This window comes from Schistocerca nitens, chromosome 12 (genome assembly GCF_023898315.1).
Source record: "Schistocerca nitens isolate TAMUIC-IGC-003100 chromosome 12, iqSchNite1.1, whole genome shotgun sequence".
In the NCBI taxonomy this organism is placed as follows: Eukaryota; Metazoa; Arthropoda; class Insecta; order Orthoptera; family Acrididae; genus Schistocerca; species Schistocerca nitens.
Genome location: NC_064625.1, coordinates 3,384,812 through 3,411,213, shown reverse-complemented (window position 1 = coordinate 3,411,213; position 26,402 = coordinate 3,384,812). Strand labels below are relative to the sequence as shown.

Genomic DNA, 26,402 nt, shown 5'->3' with positions numbered 1-26,402 from the left:
TAGCAGCCAAAACGACGTCGATGCCGGTGAGCTGAGAGGCCTGGGGGCCACGGTGGGTATTAGACAGACCTATCCGTCATCCAGTAAGGCTCTGACATCTCTGTGGTAGCGAGGCAGAGCGCCATCTTGTGGCCGGTATAATCTTTCATTTACAGACACCTCTCGAATGTCAGGTAAAATCGATGTTTGCAGTGTACGAAGCTCTACCTCACCAGTTACGGATCTCCCAAAGAAGAAAGGGCCAATCAAAGCGCGCGATGATAGACCACACCACACATTAACGTGTTTGTCCACACGAATGTGAGGATTTCCGGGAGCCCATTACACACAGTTGTGCCGATTTACTGTAAAATTCAGTTTGAATTCCGCTTCGGCAGACCGTAGAACCGTTCATCCTCGCAAAATGTGCCTTCAAAACCACTCGCAGTACTCCACTGTTCGATCCGGGTCGTCCTCGTCCGTAGCGTGCAGCAATCTTGGAATGTGCTCTTTCCACTTTGCAGTCTTCAGAATTCGTCATGTGCTGGGTCGGCTTACCCCGCTTTCACAGATTTTTGAGGTGACCTAGTAAAATGTTGCCACACAGCAGCGCTGGAAGCTGGACTCCATGTTTTTGGCCGGCCCTTCCCTTCCACATGTCCTGAATAGTACTCTCAACTCTAGATTTATCCCAGATACTATAAGACGTTGCAATTGTTAGTGGCTGAGTTACGTACACACTACGCCATTGCAGTTGTACGTCCATCACGTTTTCGTATTCCGGTACGGCTTTGTTGTTGGAGCAACGCAATCTTACTTCTTCATTGCTACACTGTCTTCTGCTGGAAAATGCGTGTCGAGATCCGCTCAGAAAACAGCAGACTACACTACAGTGCAAAATTGCAATTATTTGTATTTTTCCAAAGATATTACCTATCAAAGAGCGTCTACATTTTTCTGGACCCATATATTTATTTGTAGCCTAGGTAAATAATGTTTGTAAGACATTTTATATACAACGTTATGAAACTGTAAATTGACTTTCAAATATTAATACCATGCTAATGTGAATGTCTTGTGGTGTTTGCGTAAGTATTAATTCTGATTTCTTGTATTGTGTTCCTTATATATTTTTGTGCATTATGCTATACATTCTGCTGATTTTCTTAACTCATCACTTACACAGGACGAGTCTCGTTTTGGCTGTTGTGTCCTTTTAAACTGAGTGTTTTACTGTTTGTGATGTTGGAGTTAGCCGCGCGGGGTATCCGAGCGGTCTCGGGCACCTTGTCACGGTCTGAGTGGCCCCCCCCTGTCAGAGGTTCGAGTCCTCCCTCCGGCACGGTTGTGTGTGTTGTCCTTAGCGTAAGTTAGATTAAGTAGTATGTAAGCTTAGGGACCGATGACCTCAGCAGTTTGGTCCCATAAGACCTTACCAAAAATTTGATGTTGGAGTTAGTCCAAAATAAAAAGCGAGCACCATTTATTAGTTTCAAACAAACTCCAAGAGCACAAAAACTGAGAAATGAACTCCATGATGCTGTATGTAATATCTATGAACTTGAAAATGGCTAATAGTTACACGTAACTCATCACATGTAAATAACAAATTAATAAAATCATTGTGCAGCAGAAACTGATAAAATACACGGTATGAATCTACCATATTTACTCTACCATATCTATTATTGTAAATTTTATACAGAATTCATATTTATAAAAATACTGGCTTGTCCCATTTCCACTCCAATACAGTTGGGATCTTGGGGAAGGTCTCACTTGCTTTGCCCCTTGCAAACTACTCTGGCAACTTCAGGTAAAACATTGTAGGCTGTTCTTAAATTCTGAAGTAAACAGTATTTCATTGTAATTAGTTCAGCACAGCCATAGCTGTTAGTTGTATTCCTATCATACCTATCATAAACGTCAAGTCCCTATATATAAAAAGGGGGGGGGGGGGATGCTGATAAAGGTGGATCTGCAATACGTAAACTTTGGCCAGCAAGGTGGTAAATGTGACAAAGGAAACAAAAAGGTGACTAATTTCGTATCATTGGTGATATATGTTTGTAATATTATGAGATAACACAGGCAGTTCTGATAACAACTGTTTTCTGCTTTGGGGAAAGAAAAAATAGTTCGAGCACCAACTATTATGGCCAGTTAAAGTTTTTAAGAGAAACAGCTATGGGAAAGAAAACTAATTGATCACTCATGTTCAGATAAAGCGAATCGTATAACATATTTGTGAATTGTGATTCCGTCTTGATGCAAAACACTTCGTTATTTCTTTACATATTTACTCCCCAAACTCTGACATAAGTTTCACCTGTAAGTATTTGTTTTAACAAACGCTCACGCAGTTGCAGATGACATGTCACGTACGCAGAGAAAAACCGGCAACAGAAAATATGCCGCAAATTGTGACACCAATTCCTAAAAACATTCCATAACGAACAATAAATAAGGCAGTATTGAAAGTACGAGGGTTGGAACTTAAATAGTGGCAACTATTTACTCACAACCGATACAAGAAGAGTTAAATGTTTGCACCTGTTACTATCCTTCAAAGTAGTCACCAGCGCTGTGTAGAACCCGTTGCCAGTGATGTGGAAGGCGTAGTATACCGTTAGCAGCGCTTGTTCTGTTGATGGTCCACAGAAAACTATATTTCAAAAAACAAAACAATGTGTTATTATGCTATTTTGTCCATGGTTTAGATGTAAAGAACCCACTGAAGATGGTGATATTTGTCGCTGAAACTAGTTTGGGGATGAAGTAAGTAAACAAATAACAAAATGTTTTGCATCAAGGCGGACTCACAATTCCCACATTGTTGTTTTTCTACGTGAACACGGACCAAATGGAAGAGTTCCAAGCTGAAGTTATTGCTTATAACATGCTTCACATGACCAAGTTTCATACCCCTAGAAGGGCAACCGGGGTGGAGACGAAAGGCAAAACTCTCGTAGTTGACCCATTATACACAAACACTGTACAACAGAAGCATGAATTACAATTATAGAATATTCAGTAGCAGCTGAGTATTCCCATATAGTGCCAGTGCCACATACAGCTCACCACGGGTGACTATGAGACTATTTAAACAGAAATACCCGACAACTGTATCTGAAAGGAAATAAGTAAATAAACAAAACAAAATGAGTAAGGTGTTGAGTGAAAGATAGGCACATTAATAAAAGACTGCCAGATATTATTTTAGCTGTAGGACTGAGTATTTCATCATATGCAGACAAAACCTCACATATTCAAACACGTGGCCAATGTAGTCTCCTTTGGTCAGGCATGAGGGTCCCTCTCTCCTTCCATTTGTGTACATCTGACAAAGGACTTAGACCAATAGCTAAAATAAAATCTAGCAGTCTTTTTCTCAACACGCCTATACGCCACTCGACATTTCTGTGTGATGAGTAACAATCTGTTCTTTTGTTACTGTGGTTGAGTTGTACGATAGCTAATCTAATACAGCAGTTTTTCTTACTTTCACCAACACAGCAACGTTCCTGAGAATTGTATGGTCCTTTATTTTGTGTTGTGTACAAATTTATTAATTTCCTTACAGATCATTCAGGCAACGAGTCTTCCAGAATCAGAAGCAAAACGATTTCAAGCTGGAGGGCAAGCACACTTTCTTCATTCCCGTGGATGAGGGTTTCAAGGTTGGTATACTTTGTCATCTTTCAAATAATGTGCTAAACAGACTACGTGTCAACAGTAGTAGCAATTATTATAAGAAAACTTTTCGTGATCTGTCGGTCAGGGAGTGGAACTATCGATAATACTTTGTGGAATTAATATTTATAGGTACCACTGCCAAAATAAATGGGAGAAGCAGTTGCTAAGTAAGGGAGTTGGAGGGATAAGAAAAGATTGACATAATATGGGAGAGTTGTTCGCTCTAGCTAGCACTGCTCGATTCCGTTCAAACTGACAGCTCGGGCCACGTAAATCGATACAAACTGCCGTAAAGACTCATTTTGATCCAGAAAGGCCTCCACCATTCATGAACATACATTTTCCACCAAAATCATAAATAAGTTCACCCACTAATAAAGTACAGGTCATAGCACCCTAAAGGATTTATTCTGCTCCAGCAGTGAATGTCTTAGGGGAACCAATTCGGGTAATATTATATAATATTTCCTTACATTGGTGAAATATGATTATTGTAATGTATCTAAAATAAACAATATCTGCCTTCCTGTCTATACTTCTGAAGCAGAGACAAAATAAATCTTTGTTAGCTCATTTCAACACAATTTTTCGACTGATTCCTTAAACTCATTTCTTTTGGGTGAATTGTAAGGTAATTCATTACTTTTTAAGTACCAGTCAGTTTTATGTAAGAACTGCATAAATATGAATTCACACATTGTCTAATTTGACAACATACAATAATAAATTGATTTTGGAAGTTTTGAACAAAATGAAGATGCTAAAAAGCAACATAGACATTATCAGGAAAAAATCCTTTTAGAATGTGGTCCAGTCTAACCAGTGATTTGTAAAGTGCCTTCAGTTTTATATCCACATTCGGTATGACATCCCGAAACACTTTCATGTCTTCTGACGAAGCAGCCAATTCTAAGTACTACATCGAATTGCATAAACATTTGTCAGAAACTGTTGCAAGTAATATCACCAGAGTAAAAGAGCTGGAGGTATGTGTGTTAATTGTATTGAAAGGGAGATGCTGTAAAATTACAAGGAAAACTGTACTTATCTTCCAGAGCAAGATTCCAAGTGCTGCAGATAGCAGTTTTTTTCTAAATATTTCATTCTTCCTCTAAATGTCGGGTAACAGCAGTACTAGGCAAGTACCAGACAGCCATTCTGCTCTGTCATAATTCTCCAAATATTAAAGTTCCACTATTTAATAAGCATTTCAACAATGGAATGCAAATACTTGTCACCTTGCAAGAGTATCGGAACTATCGGCATCACGAGTAAGTTTGCAGGTAAGCGCAACACACAGTTCACTGGCCACTTAGCTGTCGTTTGCATAGTCCTCGAAAAGCTGCATCACTGTCACTGACATTCTAGTAGGAGGAGGAGGAGGGGGAGGGAGGGAGGGGGGAGGGGGAGAAAAAAAACTCTCACGAGAAGGAGGAATTTGCTCTGCTCGTAATACCAAGTCAACTTCATAATTCTTACACCATATGTCGGATAAAGTCTGCAATGCGTCAGACACCACCTACAGAAGTCTGCAGTAATCCGACTGTTGATTGACCAGCATCTCAACTATATTGCAAGTGGCTACCTTTACTCTGTCTATTATATATATTCCACCGAGAATTTTACCATGTTTCTCAAATAGTCACTTTTTATTTGACCATTGTGAAAAATAACTGTTTATTAGATTGGTGAAAAAGCTTGTCACATTTTTGCATGCTGGTGCTCTGCATCTATTTATCAGTTGTTATTTGAGTTTACATATTGTCATGTGGTCACTTGGAGATAACAAATGGAGCTGAGAACACTAGAAGATGGAGTGCCAATTAGAGAAATCTGAACATTTCTGACATCTTCTGTCAGAGTTCAGTCGAGGGGTTATAACAGTGGACGCAGCAGGAAACATTTGCGCCGTGCACGGGGATAATACTATTGGACAGAGCACGGCAAGGAAATGGCTTTCTCATTTTGGGGAGAATCGTTTTGACGTCAGTGACTCTTTAGATTCGGGGTTTAACGAAGATCGGTCAGACGCATTAATTCACGACGAACCACATCGGCGTACTCGACAACTGGCAGACCTTTGCGTGCAGCGGGGAAAGTTCAAAAATTGGGTGTACAGGTACATCATGCTGTAAGCCAAAACCACAAAAAAATCTGCTGCTTGCTACGTGTGCACGTCTGCTCGATCGTGACGAATTGGCTCGGTGAACAGCTACCCCCTAAGGGAAAGACAGGAATGGTCGAGCGTAAACAAAGCGGTAGCTTCCCGTACAAAGAACTGCACGTATCCACGAAAGGTTATGTTGTGCATCTGGTGGAACAGTGACGGTGCGGTGTATTACAAATTGCTTCCTTGAGGTGTAACTGTCACCAGTGAAATGTATTGTCCACAACTGAGACATCTTCGCAAATACTGTCCGAGAACAGTAACTGGGGAGACAGCGTGAAGCGACGCTGCTCTGTGATAACGCCTGCCAGCATTCTGCTAGACTGATGAAAAACACTATACAGGAGTTGGAAAGTCATTCTGCACCCACCTTATTCACCTGGTCGCGTTCCCCCACATTTTGACCTTCACCCCTCTCTACCCGACAATCTTCCCAGAGGAAAATGTGCTCTGAATGTGGCTCAAGAGTTGCGGAATCAAAAAGCTATCCCGGCATTGGCAGATCAGTGTAAACAGTGAAGGAGAATAATTATTGATGAATAAAGTCTGTATCTGTTGTGTTTATGAAACTCATGCAAAATTCATACAAACTTATACACCAAGGTGTTGGTCCCCTCCCCCCCTTTCTGTGCACCTTTATTGGTGCAATAATGAAACAGTCCTACTTCCAGTTACATAAAACCAGTAGCTCTGTACATATGCTCCTTACATTGAATGTTTTACTTTCTCCAGCCACCTCCTCGGCCTGAAAAAATTGACCAGAAGGTGATCGATGGTCACATTATTCCCAACCACGTGCTGTTCACGAGTGCTACTCCACTCGACGAAGAGTACGAGACGTTGGCGTTCACCGACATGCTGCGTGTCGTCATCTCCTTCACCATGGAGTCCGACGGCAAGGCCCACAAGCGTAAGTATCGGGCTCTCATTTTGATCTTTCCTGCCCTCGTGTCACTCGGAGACAGCAGAAGACTCGCATTACACTCACCGAAACCTGTTTCTTTTTTGTGACCGTCATAATTGTGTTTTTGTTCCAGTCAGCTTTCTGATGCATTTGCTTGTTTCTCAGTCTCTTCTATTTATTTCAAAATGGTTCACTCCATAGTTCACGGATCAGCCCTCAGTTTTCACATCAAAAGCCCATAAGTCAGACTACTTAATACACTTATATTGTAAATTTTCCATTACAGACAAACTGGAAGTTTTGATTTGAAAAGCTTATTTACGGTACCAAAGGCAGAAGAGAACATTTTTATTCTGCTGTTAACCCAGTTGTCGTCTTCAACTGTCCTTAATAAAGAAAATGGAGTAGTTTGATTTGAGGTTTTATCACTTTTTACTTTATCTCTGTTCCATCTTTCATCTGTATATTTTTGTGTATCTGTTGATTGGAATGAATAATTAATCAAATCAGTAAACCCACAAAAGAGGGAATCCTCCTGGGTGTGGAACATGTCAATAAACACATTACAAAAATGTATTCAGAAAAACTTGAGTTTCACTAACTTTAATGATCCTCAGTCAATAAACAGTAAAATTATGTTCATGAATTAAAATTAAGCTTCTAATATTTACAGGTTTAATACTTACATCTGCTTTCCATACATCCATCATTCACACAGTAGGTAGTTACAACCAAGTATTGCCAAAAATAAAAGTATAATAAATTTTCATTAAAATGGTCTACTGCACTTGTTGAGAAATTCATGGATGGAGTAGGAGGAGTTGGCCACCAAAGATTCTTTTAAATTATGTTTAAATTGTGCCTTGTCTGAAACTAAACTCTTAATGTTTGCTGATAACATATTGAAAATATGCGTTGCTGAATACTGTACTCCTTTCTGGGCAAGAGTAAGTGATTTTAAATCTTCATGTGTATTGTTCTTATTCCTAGTACTCATACTGTGTACTAAGCAGTTAGTTGGAAAAAAGAGATGTATTATTTACAACAAACTACATTAAGGAATAAATATACTGAGAAGCTGTGGTTAATATGCCCAATTCTTTGAATAGGTTTCGACATGTTCTTGGATTTACACTACTCATTACTCTTATTATACGCTTCTGTACTCAAAAAAATTTTTTTTCTCTGTTTGTGGAGTTACCCCAAAATATGATACCATATGACAAATGGTTCAAATGGCTCTGAGCACTATGGGACTCAACTGCTGAGGTCATAAGTCCCCTAGAACTTAGAACTACTTAAACCTAACTAACCTAAGGACAACACACACATCCATGCCCGAGGCAGGATTCGAACCTGCAACCGTAGCGGTCGCGCGGTTCCAGACTGTAGCGCCAGAACCGCTCGGCCGGCACCATATGACATAATGGAGTGAAAATAAGCAAAATATGCCAGTTTTTTATATTTATATCTCCTATGTCTGACATCATTCGCATTGCAAACACAGAATTGTTTAGGCACTTTAGCAGTTCGTCGCTCCCAACTGAATTTATTATCAAGTTGTAATCCCAAGAATTTTACACTCTCTACTTCTCCTATTTCCATGTCATCATATTTTATACACACACTAGAAGGAAATCTCTTGGAAGTTCTGAACTGTTTAATGACAGTGAATTGCATATGAACCACTTATTAATGTCAGTAAAAATTTGATTGGCTGCCCTTTCTAAATATATATTTGATTTACTATTTATTGCAATGTTTGTATCATCTGCAAATAGGACAAACTTGGCATCTGGTAATGTAATAGATGGCAGTTCATTAATATACACAAGAAAAAGTAGTGGACCTAGTATGGAACCTCTGGGAACACCACATGTAATTTCTTCCCAGTCAGGTGGTGTCCGATTGCCTACTATTTAATGACACCCTTTGTTTTCTAGTAGCAAGATATGACTCAACTACCAGTGATGCCATAATATTTTAATTTACATAAACGAATGCTGTGATTCACACAGTCAAAAGCCTTTGACAGGTCACAGACTATGCCAGTTGCCTTCTCAATATCAGAACCCGTAAGAAACCCAAATAGTGACTTTCACAGTATGTTATTTTCACTAAGGTGCTTAAGTAGCTGCTTGAACATAACCTTTTCAAACATTTTTGAAAAAGCTGGCAAAAGTGAGGTCGGTTGGTAATTTGACGGCATTTCTCTGTCCCCGTTCTTGTGTAGAGAGGTATAAGTTCAGCATATTTAAACCAGTCCGGGAATGTTCCTGTGACAAGTGATTGATTACACAAATAACTTAAGATATGACTAAGCTCACATGAACACACTTTTATTAACTTTGTTGATATGTTATCATAACCACTAGAATGCTTTGATTCAAGGACTTTATGATGTATTCTATTTGTTTGGGTGAAGTAAGTGTCAATTCCATTTTACTGAGATTGCTTGTGCCCTGGTCTCAGATATTCCATTGCATTATTTACTGAACCTGACAACCCCACGCTATCAGTAACAGAAACTAAATGGTTTGCAACACAACATGTGTTTGTTAGCAGGGTTTCATTTATTTTTAGAGCTATTTGTTCCTCCTCATTTCTGGTCCTACCTGTGTCTGACTTAACTATATCCCATATTGTTTTTATTTTATTGTTGGATGTATTTATCTTCTTCTCATAATGCAGGTGTTTAGATTTCTGGATAACCTCCTTCAATATTTCGCAGTAATTTTTGTAATGAGCTATAATGCTAGTATCAAAGGTGTCCCTACGTATCAATTAGTTTCATTTTTGTCCCACATGATATCTTCATCCCTTGTGTGATCCATCGTTTCTTATTAAACTTCTGCTTAATTTGAGTTACCTTCAGGGGAAAACAATTTTCAAATATTGTGTCTTTGGTGGATGTTTACAGCATCCAATTAATCTCTTTGAGCAATCTCTTAAATTTCTCATTTTTTGACTGTTTCATTTTCATTGGCCTTCTGTACTCAGTTCTGATAGATGTTTTACCCAGACAATTTTCAAAATTTAATGTTAGGTGTTGCATGTCATGGTCAGATAGCCCATTTACTACTGGTTTTGTAATGTGGCTTAGTTATACAGAATTGTCTATAAATATATTATCAATGACAGCCTTACAACATTTGTATACCCTAGTTGGGAAGGTTACAGTAGAAATTAAATTGAATGACAATGTAACTGATTTCAGTAACTGTTCACTGACAGTGTTTTTCAGGACATCTATATTAAAATCACTAGCAACCACTGGTTCTTTGTTCTTTAATTTTAGATTAGATAATAAATCCTCAAGGCTGTTTATAAACAGGTTGAAATTTCCTGAAGGTGCTCTGTATATGGCTACTATTATAAAGGACCCATTATGAAATTCTATCTCTGTTCCAAGTGCTGCTCTAAGAAAAATATATTAATGTCAATATTCTTAAATTTAAAACTGTTTTTAACAAATGTGGCAACTCCTCCTTTCTCCATATCTTGTCTACAGAAGTAAGAGGCTAACTTAAATTCTGTAAGGTTTAACATATGTATACCAATGGTCACATGATGTTCAGAGAGGCAGGTTATATCAACTGGGTTTGATGACTAATTCATCAATGCACATTAATTTTGCTTCTAAGCCCTCGAATATTTTGATGCACTAAAGATAGTTGGCATTTCACATTTACTGGGATGAAATCGGGTGGAAATAAAATTTCTGCTGATTGCTGTAAATTTTTAACCAGCAGCTGTGTTCACTGATCCAATGTGCAAGGATTATGCTATTTGATTTCTGTCTCAAACTGAAGGTTTGTTTCAATCTTTACTTCTCTCAGAACTTGACTTCATTCTGTCATACCTATCCTAGAAAAAGGTGCTGCTCCAACACCTATTAATACTCACGGCAGTGCCTCCCCCCTTACATTGCCTGCTATTAGCACAGCCAGTTTACCCTTTCCTTTCCTGATGAGGTTTAGGCCATGTCTAGTATAATCCCACCTACTGAGAGAATCAACTGGAACCAAACCAATATGTGACCCCACACCCAACCCAAGTAGCCGTTCCAACTCCAAATTAACTCTCCCGACAGAAGAGTTTAAATGAGGTCTGTCACGGCGTCTCAGAACAGACACAAACTCAACACTGGTATGTCTCGTTGCTGATGCAATCTTTGCCAGGTCACACACTATATCGTACCCAGAATCTCTGTCAATACTATTGCCCGCCCCACTCACAATAACCGTGGTGTCTTCCTTGGTAAAATCTTTACAGAGTGAACCTAAATCCTCTGTCACCTGACCCACACCAGCACTAGGTTTAAAAAAAATTGTGACCTGGTCCTGCAAAAATTGGCCTACACCTCTGGCATGTGAACTACCTAACAACAAAACTTTCTTTCTCTTTGCTGACTTCCCTACATTCTTATTCAATTTTCTACTGAATGTTTGTTCTACATCTACCTCTGTCTGAGGCTCATCAGCTTTTAACTGAAGCAACAGGTCAAACTTATTCACCACAAAGCTGTCTGACAAAGTTCTAGGTCTGTTCCTCCTCTTACCTGTTGCTACTTGCACCTCTCTTTACCCTTAACCTCTTCAGATCTTCCCTAGCCTGCTCTAACTATGCCTGAAGGGCAGTAATTTTCCCCACTATTTTCCTATCTCTACTGCATATCCTACACAATCACTGACGAGTCTGATTCACTTCCCCATTTCCCACGCCGCTACAGTTACCCCGATGGAAAAAAAAAAACTACTGCAGCCATCACACCAAACCGCGGAGCTAACAATTCTATGGCTCATCGGGCACATTTCACTCGTGGTAAAAATCTTACTTTAGCGAGAATAAGTCAAATTAAATTACTGAAAAACGAGGAAACACGTTTACGAAAGATTAGGTCTCTTCTCAATCGTATGTAAACAAATTTACTTAGGTGACAATAAGTTAGGTTACAGAAGAAAAAGAAGAAAAAAAACGTTTACAAAAATTAGGCATATTCGCAACTGTATGTAAACAAAACTACTACTGTAGGTGCAAAGTTTCCAGAGACCAGAACTTACACTGTGTTTCACAAAACAAGAGTTAAACTATAAAGGGATACACTTTTCTTAACTTGCTGGAACAGAACAGAAGAGAACAATTAAATGATATTCTATAAGTTTTACTCCGCTAAAATGTATTTAAGGATACGATCGTAACCGTACTTTACGTTCCTTTTGCGTTTTCTGAAATAATACACAAAGAGAAGTGAAACCTTTAATAGTAAGCTTGCAAAACACACTAATACGTGTATTAAACTAATTGAGTTTTATTACAGTCTAAATCACTTATCTGTACAGCAGCACAAAACTCACACGTCTCGCCTGGTGCGCAGCGTGCAGTAGGATGGGGTGTGTGATACACATAGCATCTTTCTTGTAGTGCAATTTTCTCGTCTTTGTAACTGATTAAACTATCAATTTAATTAATCATGTTTGCAGAATATTGACCCACATTAATTGTAGAAAATAATTTGGATTCTGGAGAAATGTTGAGATGCAAGGCAATGCTGACTGTACTCTCTGTTTGGAGATACATTTGAAATTCTGAAAGTAGCAGGAACAAAATGCAGAGAGCAAAAGCTTATTCACAAGTTGTACAGAAACCAGACTACAGTCGTTGATGGCAGAGGGTATGGAAGGGAAGCAGTAGTTGAGAAGGGAGTGAGAGAGAGACAGGGTTGTAGCACCTCCTGTTATTCTGTCTTAGGAACAAAATTTGAAAAGGAATTAAAGTTCAAGAAGTAGAATAAAAACTTGAAGGTTTGCTGATGACATTGGAGTACTGTCAGAGACAGTAAAGGACTTGGAAGGGCAGTTGATTGAAATGGATAGAGTCTCGAAAACAGGTAAAAGATAAGCATCGGCGAAACTGAAATGAAGTTAATGGAGTATAGTCAAATAAGGTGATGCCGAGGGAATTCGAGTAGAAAATGACACTATAAAAGCAGTAGACGAGTTTTACGATTTGGATGGCAAAATACCTCACGAAAGCTGTAGTAGAGAGGATGTAAAATGCAGACTCTTTGGAAAAAGAGACATTTGTTAAAATCTAATTTAAATTTTAGGAAGTTTCTCCTGAAGGTCTTTGTGTAGCAATTACTTGCTAGTTTGTAGAGAAAAAAAACAGTTAAAATAGCACATCCTGACAAAAGGAAGAGATTGGTTGATGGGACAGATGCTGAGGATTAAAAAGATTGTCACTTTGGTAACGGAAGTAAGTGCGTGCTTGGGTGGGGAGGGGGAGGGGGATCATGGCTAGAGTACAGGTAGCAGGTTAAAATGGATCCAGGTGGTGGTAGCCTGACAAAGACACCTCCACAGAGATGCATCAAACCATTACTGGCCACAGCAACAAACAAAAATGTGATGGAAATCTTAATTACCTACCATACTGGTAACGCTAGATTGTTTGCTACCTCTTTTGACTAAGCACATGGATTGATCCACAAGACAAGACATCATACTCCATTGTGCTGTATTATGTATAAAATTTGTGCAGCATTAACAAATACTTTCTATAACCTCTATCAGTCACTGAAATATTTTCAAAAATCTTATTGAAATGGTACAGTCAATAATTATATCATTATCATCATTTTGTAGCTTGTACAATTTCTATGTATTCCATTTTACTGACAAGAGATGTATAATAAAGACATTGCTCTCTCTTTAATAGGAAGTAGTTTGCTTTGAGGTTTTATCACTTTTTATTTCAGCTCCATCCCATCTTTCACCTGTATATTTTTGTGTATCTGTGCAGAAAAATGGGGAGTGTGTGATACACCTAGCAATTACTTCCTAGTCTGATAGGAACAAACTATACGTCTTTTTTTTTCTTTTTTTAGTATCTAATCGTCAAATGTCACAGTGTTCCTTTCGATGCTGCAGCGTACGTTAAAAGTAACACAGTTATCGGCGACGCGAACCACGCGACCGGTGCCGTCCTCGCTGAAATCGTGAAGGCGAACATCCCCGTCAAGAACGGCGTGGTGCACCTTATCCAGCGCCCACTCATGGTTGTAGACAATACGGTGAAGCAGTTTCTGGAGGTGAGTAGCCAGTGTGGGAGGGGGGGAATTGTGGAGGCGGTCAGCGGCATTCTCTCATTATGTGCACTCACACAATCTTCTGAGCCGACGATGTTATATTACACTCCTTTTCTATTAGTGTGGCTACATCCGCAAAATGTACACAACTGGGATTTTCAGTCCCAAAAAGACAGCTGATAACTGCCATCTGTAACCAGCAATAATGAATGGTTTGTGATAAGTTGCCAGTCAAAATTGTGAAATTAGAGTTTTTTTTCTTTAATGAATGTGAGTTTCTTTTCTTCAAATTTTCTTATCACCACTGCAGATTGTAACATTAATACCTACCAAACGTGAGGTTATGTTGTCCAAATACAAACTGTGACACACAATGTATTTTAGCTAAAAATGTTCACAGTTGTGCTAACAGAAGTGCGCAATATGGTGAGATGTGTGTCAGTGTCATATCTCACCCTCCACAAGAAACACAAGTTTCTGAAAATAACTGGGAAGCTTCCGCACTCACAACTTTAGACAGCTGGTTAATATTTTGTCCTGTAAGTGCAATGCAACTGTCTGGTGATGAATAAAATGTTTTAAGCTAGTAATGGCAAGAAACAAAGTGCATCTTACCTTACACAGCAGTACACTCAAAGTGTCATAAACTGATAAAATAGCTTAAGATAACACAAAAACTTGTGTAATAGTTAAATTATTAACACCCTGTTGTTGATACGCACTAGTTCATAAACATATAGTGTGAAACACACTGCCTAAACATAAATTTTTATTTTTAAAGCACATAATTCTGACTGGCAGCAACAATTAATTATGCGCAAAACATTCATTGGCGAACTTATACGATCTCAGTTACAGAAATCAGCATATACAGTGTAGTCAGAATGTGCTAAAAACACTGGCCATGTAACACACCAAAGCTCCAATTCAAAACATAAAGTTTGGCTGAAGAACTGTAAAATGCTTTTGCTTCTTCCATGATGTATGTAGTGGGAGAACCCCACCAACAGTACAAATTGTGTACAGACCTTTTTTCCCCAAGTCCGTTTGAACAGCTGCTGAAGGTGGTCACCAGTAATGCCACTGCACTAAAATCATTGTGCAAGCTTGAGATAATGCCTAGAGTCCAACGTTTAGTAGAGAAATATTTAGATTCCCAGCACCTACAAATATAGTCTCTCGTAAGATTAAATCCAGCGTGTTATCTTCGGTGACTTAAAGGGCACCCTCATACATTATATGCTGTTTTCAACATATAGTGTATATAGTTCCCTACTATGTTGCCTAACTTTGCCAGGAAAACACTGTAGTTTTAACAGGATATAGTCTCATGAGAGACTATTTATTTTTATAGGAGCTAGGAATCTAAATATTTCTCTGCAAGAATTTCTACACATTGGCACAGCCAGGAGTCAACCCTTAGCTACAACAGTACTGATTAGCACTAGCAAAGATTGCATTGTGGTCTTCATACTTCTCCATGACATCAGGTTACAGGCTAAAGTCATCCATCAGAAATCAGTGTGTGAATTGTACATAATGAGAAGATGCCTGTGTTGAATTTTGAGAAAAGTTTCAGCCATAAATATTCTATTATGTTGCCAATTTCTGCAATAAAATACAATACTGCTGTCACTTTTGCTTCAGCATTCACCTTCTCAGCTAAGAATAACAAAGTCTTAATTTGAGCTATTTCTCCTCCTGTACAAGAAAAGACTACTCTTAACAGAACAAAAGACAGTGACTATTCACATTAAAAATATTTTCCAAATCACTTGGTCACTTATTTATGTACAATATACAGTGTGCATTTCTGTTTTACAGCTTTAACATTTGTGATCAGATAATGGAATTGGAAATTTACTGTTCACAAGAAAACAATGCAAGGAAACACTCATATCTGTTTTTAGTTGAATTCCTGAGTTTAATCAATCTTTCTTGTAAAAATTAAGGTACTTTTGCTGTTCAAAACATCATCATCCTTAAAGACAAGGAATTCTCAATCTACATTTTTCTATTATTTTACATGCCTCTCAAATGCACACGGAAAGACTAGTTCATTTGAGTTAATGTGTGCACGAATTGTTCAGAACCTAATCAGTGCATAACATAAAAAAAACCTGTAGAACAGAATGCAATACATGACAATATTTTTCAGTTCAGGAGTGGGATTGCTTGATATAAATTGTATGAAAAAAAGTAAAAAAAAGCAGTTTAGATTTCAGTTCAGCAGTTATGTTCAGCAGTTATAAGAAGCTGCTTTTTTGCAAACATGTGGAGATAATGTTTCAGTTCAGTGCTGTTTGGTATTTAGAAGCTAACAGAAACAAAATGCAGTAGATTTCTATGTCACACTAATTGATTATGAATTACAGATATAAAAGATGTCACACCAGGCATATTATCTCTGCAGCAATGACATTTTTTTGTGCATTACTTACTGTGAGTTTTGAGTTAGCTGAACATCAGTCATATTTCGTGTCCTTTTGTGGCTTCGGGACCAATGGAAATGAACAGCTTTCTCATGCAATCCCATACCTGAAATGTGCAAAACCAACTTGTACTGAAATTTCTCTCCATTCCAGCACCACAGTACCATCAAATACTGTAACAATTTCATGCACAAACAACTAAATGGTTCCTTTTCACTTTTTCTTTTCATATTTGGGTAACTTGACTATCTTCTGAAGTCATTCAAGGTAAAATAGTTTTCTTAGTTTCTTTCAGCATCTTTCTATAATACATGGTGTTCTGTTATTGCTTGGAGTTTTGTAATTAATAATGGACGTGTTTTTACTTGATGTAGTTTTCATTACTAATATACTTATAACTGTTACTCTTGATGTTTATTTTTGCAACATTCTACAACATAATGTAATAACATATTTTGTATATGTTGAGAAGTAACGGTTAACTGCTGTGGTGGTGTGCGTAATGTAACACCAGCTGACATTTTTCCTCCTCCCTGTAAAATCTTGCGGAGGGTGGCTTCCAGAAGGTGTCTCCTTGCCATTGAAAATTTTGATGCACAGAGTTTGTGGGCGTAAAGTCTCTCACCATTTGTAAGGGCTGTCAGTAATACAAGGAGGGGATGGGGACAGGGGGCCGCTTTCTCAATTTTTCTAATTGCAGTTAATTTGGAAAAAAATAAATTTGCCCATGTGTCATCACTGCAGCTTCAAAATGCAGTTAACATTATTCGATTGTATATATTGTCGAAAATAAAAATATTGTATTTTGTTCAACAGAACCGATGAATTTATCAACGAAATTCACCAACAGCTGTCTAATTGAGATGTTATTTTATTTTCACTACCAGTTTCCGCATTCCACTAGGCCATCTTCAGGCCCCTTGCATAATAAGAGTACGCTTTTAGTGTATATCGAGGTGCACAAAGCAAGCTTTACAGAAAGGAATTGGTAATCATAAAAGCACCTAAAGCTACAAAACGAATCTCTGTTACAATTGGAAGCTCCCCCAAATCAAACTTGTCAATTTTTTTCTTTATTTGAATATAAAAATCCTATATAATTATGATCATCCAGTATAACAATTAAAGTTAAACTTTCAAACTGCTGTGGAAAAAACACCACTGGTCAGAATGACGTCAAATTGCAACGGAATATTATCGGAGAAGGGGGAAAACGTATGGCAGAAGAAAAATAAATAGTTACAAAATGTAGCAATAGATGGCACTGTAAGTATAATTTAACAGTGGTAGACTACAAATGACAAGTGAACCATTCAGCAATGCCTAAGGTGTACATTTGACACTAAACAAGCTGTATTACTCAGTGTGCATGGGTGCACAGGTGTGATACTGTTAGTTACATAAGGCCATCCACCACATCGGATGGGAAAAATTAGTTTTTAATTGTCCCGAGGCCAAAAACTGCATCAATCAAAATCAAATTGGATTATTAATTTCCGTGTGACTGTTCAATATGCTGTGCACCGTTTTCTGAAAAAGTTGAAATCGAGAAACGGCACGTTCCAAAACTGATCAAAGTGTTTCCGTGGTCACGTTCAGAATGTCTTGCGCAGTGCGTGCCTTCAGTGCACCTAAGTTTGCGATTGTTACACCGAACACGACATCTTTCAGATAGCCTCGCAGCCTGGAGTCACACGGGTTAAAATCGGGTGAGCGGGATGGCCGGGCCGTAGGGAAATGGCGGCTGATAATTCTAGCATTTCCAGAAAGGCACTTCAGCAGCTGCTTAACTGGATTTTCAATGTGCGCCATCTTGCATAAAAATTATCCCATCGGCACACCCGTGCTGTCGGAGAGCTGCAATGACGTGGTTGCGCAAACGACACACGCACGGCGCTTACCGGTGACGGTACGGGTAACGGGACCGGAAGCACACGTCTCTCTGAAAAAATATGGCCCTACGATAAATGGTGCCGTAAACCTACACCACACAGTGACTTTTTCAGGATGAAGTGATACCGGTCGATTTTCGCGTAGATTTTCTGTTGCCCGTATTTGACAATTCTGTGTATTGACGTATCTTGTCAGATAGAAGCGGGTTTCGTCTGTTCACAAAATCTTCCACGGCCAATCACTGTCCACTTCCATTCGAGCAAGAAATTCTAAAGCGAGGGTCTCTCTTGCTGGCAGGTCAACGAGAAGCAACTCTTGCACACGGGTAATTTTAAACGGATAGTAAAGAACGATGTTTTGTAGGATTTTATGCACCGTGCTCACGAGTATGTCCAACATTCAGGTGATTTCTCCGTGCACTACAAGTTTGCACACCACCACTCGTCTCCTCCTGCATTGCTGTGGCCACTGCTTCCGCTGACATCGATCGAATCGATTCGTTTCCTCCCTCGACTGAGCACTGTCCACGACAGGTGTTTTCATTGGTGTATTCTGACACATACAGCACCATCTACTGATCAATTTTCACACTGTTTTTTTTTCTTCTTCTACCATAAGTTTTCCCCCTTCTCTGATAATATTCCATTGCAGTTTGGTGTTATTTCTACAGCATTTTGAAAGTGTAACTTTAATTATAATTACCCTGTAGATGAGAAAACACCTAGTATATATGAATAGCTATTCTCATTTAAAGTAAAATGTCACTCTGTAATCAAACCACAATAATGTGCATATTTATGGTCTAGGTACTATGACAATTACAGATGTAATTAGTTGCCACGGGCATCAAAAATGCAAAACCCAATGCCAGACAATGTATTAAGAGAAAATCGGAATGCACAGAGTACGCGAAGAATAGTCACGTATACCTTACCGGCCTACGTTAGGCACCAAATCGAAATTAAAAGATATGATTTGGTGTCCTTTATGTTGCTTAACAGGTTGGCACTCCCATGGTGAAACAATTTAACAAGGCTCTCAAATCCGACTTAACTAAGGGCTGTCATCAAAGTTTTCAGCCGACAGTGTTGGACTATTTCCCTGAGACTATTATACATTACCCTAACAACCTATCTACAAAATGACGAACCCATGTAAACAGTACCAGACACTTAGCAAGCTGTGTTGCGATAGGTAATACAGGTATGGAAAAAGCTGAAAGATAGGTGAATGAGCGAGACAAACGAAACATCAAAGACGAAGTGCGCTAAATAAGTAATGTACTTGCGTGCCAAACCGGCACCGATTCTGCACAAAGTAGTGTTTACTAGCTGGAATCGTATTATAAATGGCAGAATGTGTCTGTTTGGGTCTAAAAATGTAACGGGCTAAAAAGTAGTATGCTGACGAACACACCAAATCACACCATAAGGACCGCTAGAAAACTTCATTGTCCTAAGTATAAAAGTAATGTACAAAAGGAAAAAAAAAACTGAAAACTTTTTCAGTAAAAATGCATATCAACAGATTACACTGCTATAAAGCGAGATACGAAGAGTTGCAGAGTTAAGCAAGATCTATGAGCTGATCCAGTACTCGCAGTAAGTTGACTTTTTGTATGCCACAGCCAAAGAAATCAATGTGTTACAGTAAAGGTAGAAAGGATATTCATACTAAGAATTGTAGACAGCAAAATTACAGGTGAAGAAAACTTTAGACTGTTGAAAACGCAATGGTCGTACACATAAAAACTTACATTAACACAGAGGTATACAAATATAGGTGGACAAAAGTAATACCTATAAACCAACGAAAACACCAAAGTAGCAATACAAAATTTACTAAAGTCAGTCCCAGAAATAACATAATATGTAGACCCTGTCTTGTCAAATTCATAATTGGTTATTCAAGCTAAATGAAATCAGAAATTTAGTTATAAGGACAGAGAACGCCCAAGGGGAATACGTAATGTATTGAGTAGCTACTCTATGGCATGCTTTATAGCAGTGTAATCTGTTGGTATGCAGCGCGTTTTCATTACTGACAAAGTTTTTGGTTTTTTAGTTATCTTGTACGTTACTTTTATACTTAGGACAATGAAGTTTTCTACTGGTCCTTATGGTGTGATTTGGTGTATTCGTCAGCATACCACTTTTTAGCCCGTTACATTTCTAGACCAAAACAGACAAATTCTGACATTTGTAATACGATTCCAGCTAGTAAACTCTATTTTGCACAGAATCGGTGTCCCTTTGGTGTGCAAGTACATTACTTATTTAGTGGCCTTCGTCTTTCATGTTATGTTGGTCTCGCTCACTCACCTATTTTTTAGCTTCTACTATAAACGAATTACCTATCGCGACCCAACTTGCTATGTGTCTGGTACTGTTTAGATGGGTTCGTCATTTTGTAGATAGGTTGTTAGGGTAATGTTTAATAGTCTCAAGGAAATAGTACAACACTGTCGGCTGAAAACTTTGATGACTGCCCTTAGTTAAGTTGGATTTGGGAGCCTCGTTAAATTGTTTCACCACGGTAGTGCCAAATTGTTACGCAACATAAAGGACACCAAATCATGTCTTTTAATTTTGATTTGGTGCCTAACATAGGCTGGTAAGGTATACGTGACTATTCTTCGCATACTCTGTGCATACCGTTTTTCTCTTAATACATTTTTGATGCCCGTGGCAACTAATTACATCTGTAATTGTCATAGTACCTAGACCATAAATATGCACATTATTGTACTTCACAGATTACAGAGTGACATTTTACTTTAAATGAGAATAGGTTCTCATATATAATAGGGGTTTCTTGACCTATAACAATTATATAAGATTTTTATATTTGGGGAGAAAAAAAGAAATTCATAAATTATATTTGGGGGAGCTTCCGATTCTATAATGTCTAGTTCAAATTTTTAATATTCTCTTGCAAATCCATGATGTTAAATGACTAACAGGTATGTACACATGTTGTATTTTATTGTGCTGGAGGTACACAGAGATATGTTTTAACAGTGCTGCTTTCGTTTTTGTGGCTTTAAGTTCTTTTACGATTACCTGTCACTTTCTGTAAAGCTCGCTTTGTACACCTCGATATACGCTACGGGTATACTCTTTTATTATGCAGGGGCCTGAAGATGGTATAGTGGAATGCTGAAACTGGTAGTCAAAATAAGATAAAGTAACATCTCAATTATACAGCTGTTAGCAAATTTCATTGATAATTACTTGGCCAGCTGATGTCTCATGTCCACAACGGATCAAGAGAGACTGAGCCAATGAAAATTTTCCATTGCCGGTACATGCTAAGAAACAAAGAGCAGCAGCTGTGGAATGTGCCAAAACATGTCTTCTTAGGATCTTTAGCTGGGGTGGCAGGCTCTATAGTGACCAGTGGACGCATTTCAGTCAGCTGAGACAGTCACTTGCTCCACACGGAAGTGGGAGGGGGGGGGGGGGCGTAGAGTGCAGTACAGGCAGAATCAGTTACTCGACAGCGACATACAGGAGTACGAGTGCCACAGTCGGCACTTTTGTGATTATAGGTAAAGACGGTGGTACCACGTCGTGCAAACAGATTCGAGTAGAAGAGGAACGAGCCAAAGGAGACGGGAGCTTTACTGTCAATGCGCTGCAGCACAAGAGCTACAGTTCACATTCTAACGAGACACGCTACGAAACGGCTGACGGTGCTAGCAGACTCCGTGAAAATCACAAATTGATCAGTAAGGATTGCGTTGTGGCCACTACCGACACTAGGTAGCAGACGACATTGTGTCAACAACTTTGAAAGTGAAAATGACGCGCAGTGTCGACGGTCACCCAGACGCACGAAACAGTGCCGTCTGTGAGCTTAACTCCGTGGCAGCCGGTGCCAGCTGAAGTCGTTTCATCGATTCGGCTATTCCTGTCGGTCACTATGAAAGTCTGAAAGTGCACGTATGACACAAAGGAGGGGGGATTATAGAGTACAAGTTGCTCTTTGTAGCATCCTGGCCTGTGAAAAATGGAAGTCCAGCTCAGTGAAGATTCGCTGCGTACAATAAAAGAAATGAATCGGTACTTGCCCAAATTTTGTTTGTTTGCGCGAGAGAGTGAGGGAGGGAGCGAGTGAGCGAGCATAGCGAATTCGAATGCCTCTGTCCTCACTGTATCTCGGCTAGTGTGTATAAGAATGAACTGGGAAACACTATTTTTTATGACTAAATGTCAACATCAGCTGGATAGAATTTGTTTTTAACGTTTTATTGTGTCAGACTGGTATAAGTCCACAGGCCTATCTTCAGTATTGGTGTCATTATGTTGTATGTAGTCCTTAAGATGCGTACTACAAAAGTCCTGTGTGCATGTACGATAATAAGTGTATTATTATTATTGTTATTTGTGCCCATTTCCAAGAATGTCCACAGAATAACTCCACCCATTGTTTTTAATAACATGAAGCATATGCTGCCAAACAAGTTTATACCATTGTTTTTAGTATAAGTCTTAAAGACTCTCCATTCTACATAGTGATACTTCAGTGCACCATTGAACATGGGTGCATGGACTTACACAATTTTCTATGCAGCTGATGTTGAGTTTGTATGAATTGCTGAGCACAGACTACGTAAAATGGGTAAAAATGAATCCGGAACCAAATAAAGATTAAATGAATTCGTGTCTAGTCGTATGGGGGCGGGGGGTGGGGGTGGGGGGGGGGGTGGGGTGGGGGAATTGGGAGTATCAGATTGATAGAGACAAATAAAAGCCAACAGCAGAACGCACTTTTATCCAGTCAGCAACAGGGAAAGGACTGCACAAAAAAGTTACACAGGGCCCTGGGTTGATGGAATACTAATTGCAAAATGACAGCAACAAGTAAGATTTGAAGTCTGGTATTTACACTGTCAGAAAGAGAGCTTTTGTTCTTGTAGGTCAGTCTGCTGCCATTGGGTGAATAAGTAATGTTTGTCTGTTGGATTTCCCATATGTATTACTCTACAAACATTGACCATTGTTGATAAAATCTTCTCGGGTTGACTGTTGAGTAACAACACACTGACTCGGCTGTCAACCCGAGAAGATTTTATCATGGAGATTCGCCGAGAAAGCCTGCATTCTTATATTGACCATTGTATCGTTATACATTTCCTATCAGTTTTAGAATGTTGTCACACAATGTGGAAGCTTTTTTCCTCCGTTAATCATCCTTATCGTCACATGCCAGCAACTGCCAGCTCATTTTCATTAGCCTTCTTATTTTTTCTTGTACTTCTGTGACCCATTTGTTTGCCTTCACATTTCCGGTAGTTATTCTCGACCTTCAACTTTTCAAATATTTTTCACAATAAAAGTCTGTGTGCGACTTCCTTAAGTAAAACCTGCCTACGCACACTCGGTGTGGGCCTACACGTCTTTCTTTCTCGGACACGTCGGACGCTCACTCCGAGCCGTGTGTGCTCTTCTGTTTACTTATTCTCTATCTTTCGCACGTTCTTTTACACCTGCGTAACTGCTACACCTCAGTTGGTCTGAACCCAGTTACCAGATTCCAGATTCGAGCCTCGGCTGCCCTCCATTGCCACGTTAACTTATCTTCGAGAGCTCGGGATGTACACTATTAATGTCTGTCTTCTTTTAATCGAGTTGGGTCTTTAAGATCCTTTCTGTCCAGTTCAGTCTTTCAAAAGCTTGTGTTCTGTCTCTGCCTTAAAACAAATCTAAATTCAGTAACCCACCATCAGCTACAATGCGTTTGTAAAATACTCAGTTCTCATTTTGTGTAGATCACCATTTCAAAAGAGGATCAGGTAAACATTTGAACTTTGAAGTCTGACTGTCTTGTACTGTCACTCATTTTAACTTGACTCTTTTTCCGTGTTGCTAAAATTAGGTTACCTTTAAACTTTTTCCCAGTGCATCGACAGATGGCACATTTTTGAGTCTCCGTCAATGTCGACGTAGTATGTCAGTTTGACACCAAAAACTCTAATCACTTTATTCGCACAAAGTGGCAAACGTTCCACGACCACCAGTTACACATTTAGTCTGATTCGATTCACGTGAACACTAAATAACTCCCAGAATCACTGTCATCCATTTCACTATTGTAAATAAGCTGACATACGAAAAAGCTCAAAACCTTCATCTTCTCCGGCTTCACAAATGGAGATTGTGCATACCCCACCAGACGTTCAGGGTGACCTGTCAATATACGTGCCCCTGATCGGCTAAGACGGATTCGGATTTTATCGAGACAAATTGTAGAATGCGTACGACTCCCCTCTGTACAGACCGTCCGACATCACCGCGACCCGTACCGTCTCGCCGACATTACTGTCACCCGAATCTGCAAAACGTAGCCTCGAAATGCTGTCGACCCAATCTCTACTCACTGACGGCCTTCGGCTTCCCAGAGAAGTGGCGTTTAAGTCCTCACCCGGCCACTTTAGGCCGAACTCTGTTTCTCGAAAATATTTGCAGTGAATCCCGGAGTACGTCCTTCGAAAAGACCACTACCAATTTATTTTCCCCTTCCTCGTGGGGGGGCCGTCCCCGAGGGTCTCGTCACTAGGACTCTGCCAGTGCTCGGGCCCTCGTCTCTCGAGTCGTGAGGAAGGAGGAAGGGGAGGACTGACGACCTCTTTAAAAAAAGACCCGGGTCCCTCCGGCTCCGGACAGTAGCACACCGTAACCGGGGTTACGGCGGAAAATGTTCTACGCTTTTGAAAGTGAGAAAGGATAAAATCTCAGTGGTGGCAAAGCGTTCAAATGGACTTTCTGTCCTATTACCTGTAGTGTCTGTACTCCAGAATAATGGCTACAAAAGGTGTCGGTTACTGTGACAGGGGTGGCCCAATCACGTGCTGGCAGGGAGTGGCTTCCTCGTCGTAATAGTAGCCCGTGTACGGAACAGTACCTCGGAAAAGATTAGGGTGTAACCTGCAGGAGTGCCCGGAACTGTCAGAAGTGGGCGACTAGTCACCGACGCGACGTAGGTGGGCACCGTCAATGTGTCGACCCCGTTTGGGAAGGCGGAAGAGCTGGTAGACTTAATGGAGGAGAAGAGTGCAAAAATGTTAGGGCTTTCGTAAAGTCGAGTGGAAGAGAAGAGGACGCTCACTTTATTGATACGGTGGGCAATTGGCCAAAAATTGAGTTTAGTAAAACTGACCCCGTACGAGTACACTAATCGGCCCGAACATTAAGACTGCCGACCTACGACATAAACCTGTCCGGGCGATATCGGCGTCACCCGGTGAGGAATGACTGCCGGTCAGACACGTGTGTGGTGCACAGACTGTCAGTGGGTGTGCAGTCAATTTGTAGAATGTGGAAGCTGCGCGATATATCCGAGTTCGACCGACGGCAGATCGTGACGGCCCGGAGGCTCGGCCCGGGCATTTCGAAAACTGCACGACTCGTCGTGTGTTCCGGGAGTGCTCTGGCGAGTGTCTCCGACACTAGGTGAAACCGCGTCCGGACGTGGTGCGGTCGGGTGACCGACCCTCACTGCAGATGTCGGACGTCGTAGGCTGGGCAAACTGGTAGAACGTGACGGGCGACTGACTGTGGTGGAACTACCGTAAGGCCTCTATGCCGGTCAGAGTACGAAAGTATCACAGAGCACCGAACACTCCCAAAGGGGGCCTCCGCAGCAGACGACCCGTGCACGTGCCAGTGTCAACGCCGTGAAATCGGCAACGAATCGGGATACCGTCTCCGTCGTGCCGACGGGAGGGCGCGAATCGGTCGTCTTCCGGGGAAACGGTTCCTCGACACCCGTACTGCGGGACGGAGACGAGCTGGCGGCGATTCCGTTACGCTCTGGGGAACATTTGTGTGGGCATACACAGGTCCGGTAGAGGTGGCGCGAGGCACCGTCACGGGCGAGGAGTGCCGTACACCGGTTGCAGACCGCGTACAGACCTCCGTTACAATCACGTTTCGCAACGACCGACATTTTTCGTCAAGATAATGTCCCGGGAGTGTGACGGAGTGGTCACAGGAACACGGTGGCGAGTTTCGTCGATGCGATACGTATGCGACGGAATTGAATGTGTGCCACAGGTCATTGCACCCTTCCCCAGAATTTACGGGAATTGGGTGCGTTACGTAGTGACGACTCCCTCTGGTGACTTACCGAGGCCTCACTGCTTCTGTGCCGCAGTGCATTACCACTGTTATCTGTGGTCGGGGACAATTAATAGAATAGGGGGCTACACCACAGAAAGGAAATAAGGGAACACTGAGC

The 26,402-nt window shown here is 40.2% G+C and overlaps 1 protein-coding gene across 3 annotated transcripts in view; it reads left to right on the top strand.

Annotated features, from left to right (window-relative positions):
• The window catches only part of LOC126215255 (fasciclin-1), a 662,934-nt gene that overhangs the window by 559,422 nt on the left and 77,110 nt on the right, over positions 1-26,402 (top strand). For all 3 annotated transcript variants that reach the window (XM_049941931.1, XM_049941930.1, XM_049941929.1), the window contains exons 4-6: positions 3,563-3,659; positions 6,575-6,752; positions 13,679-13,839. In XM_049941931.1, coding sequence (XP_049797888.1) covers positions 3,563-3,659; positions 6,575-6,752; positions 13,679-13,839 — 436 coding nt within the window. The remainder of the gene's footprint in view (positions 1-3,562; positions 3,660-6,574; positions 6,753-13,678; positions 13,840-26,402) is intronic.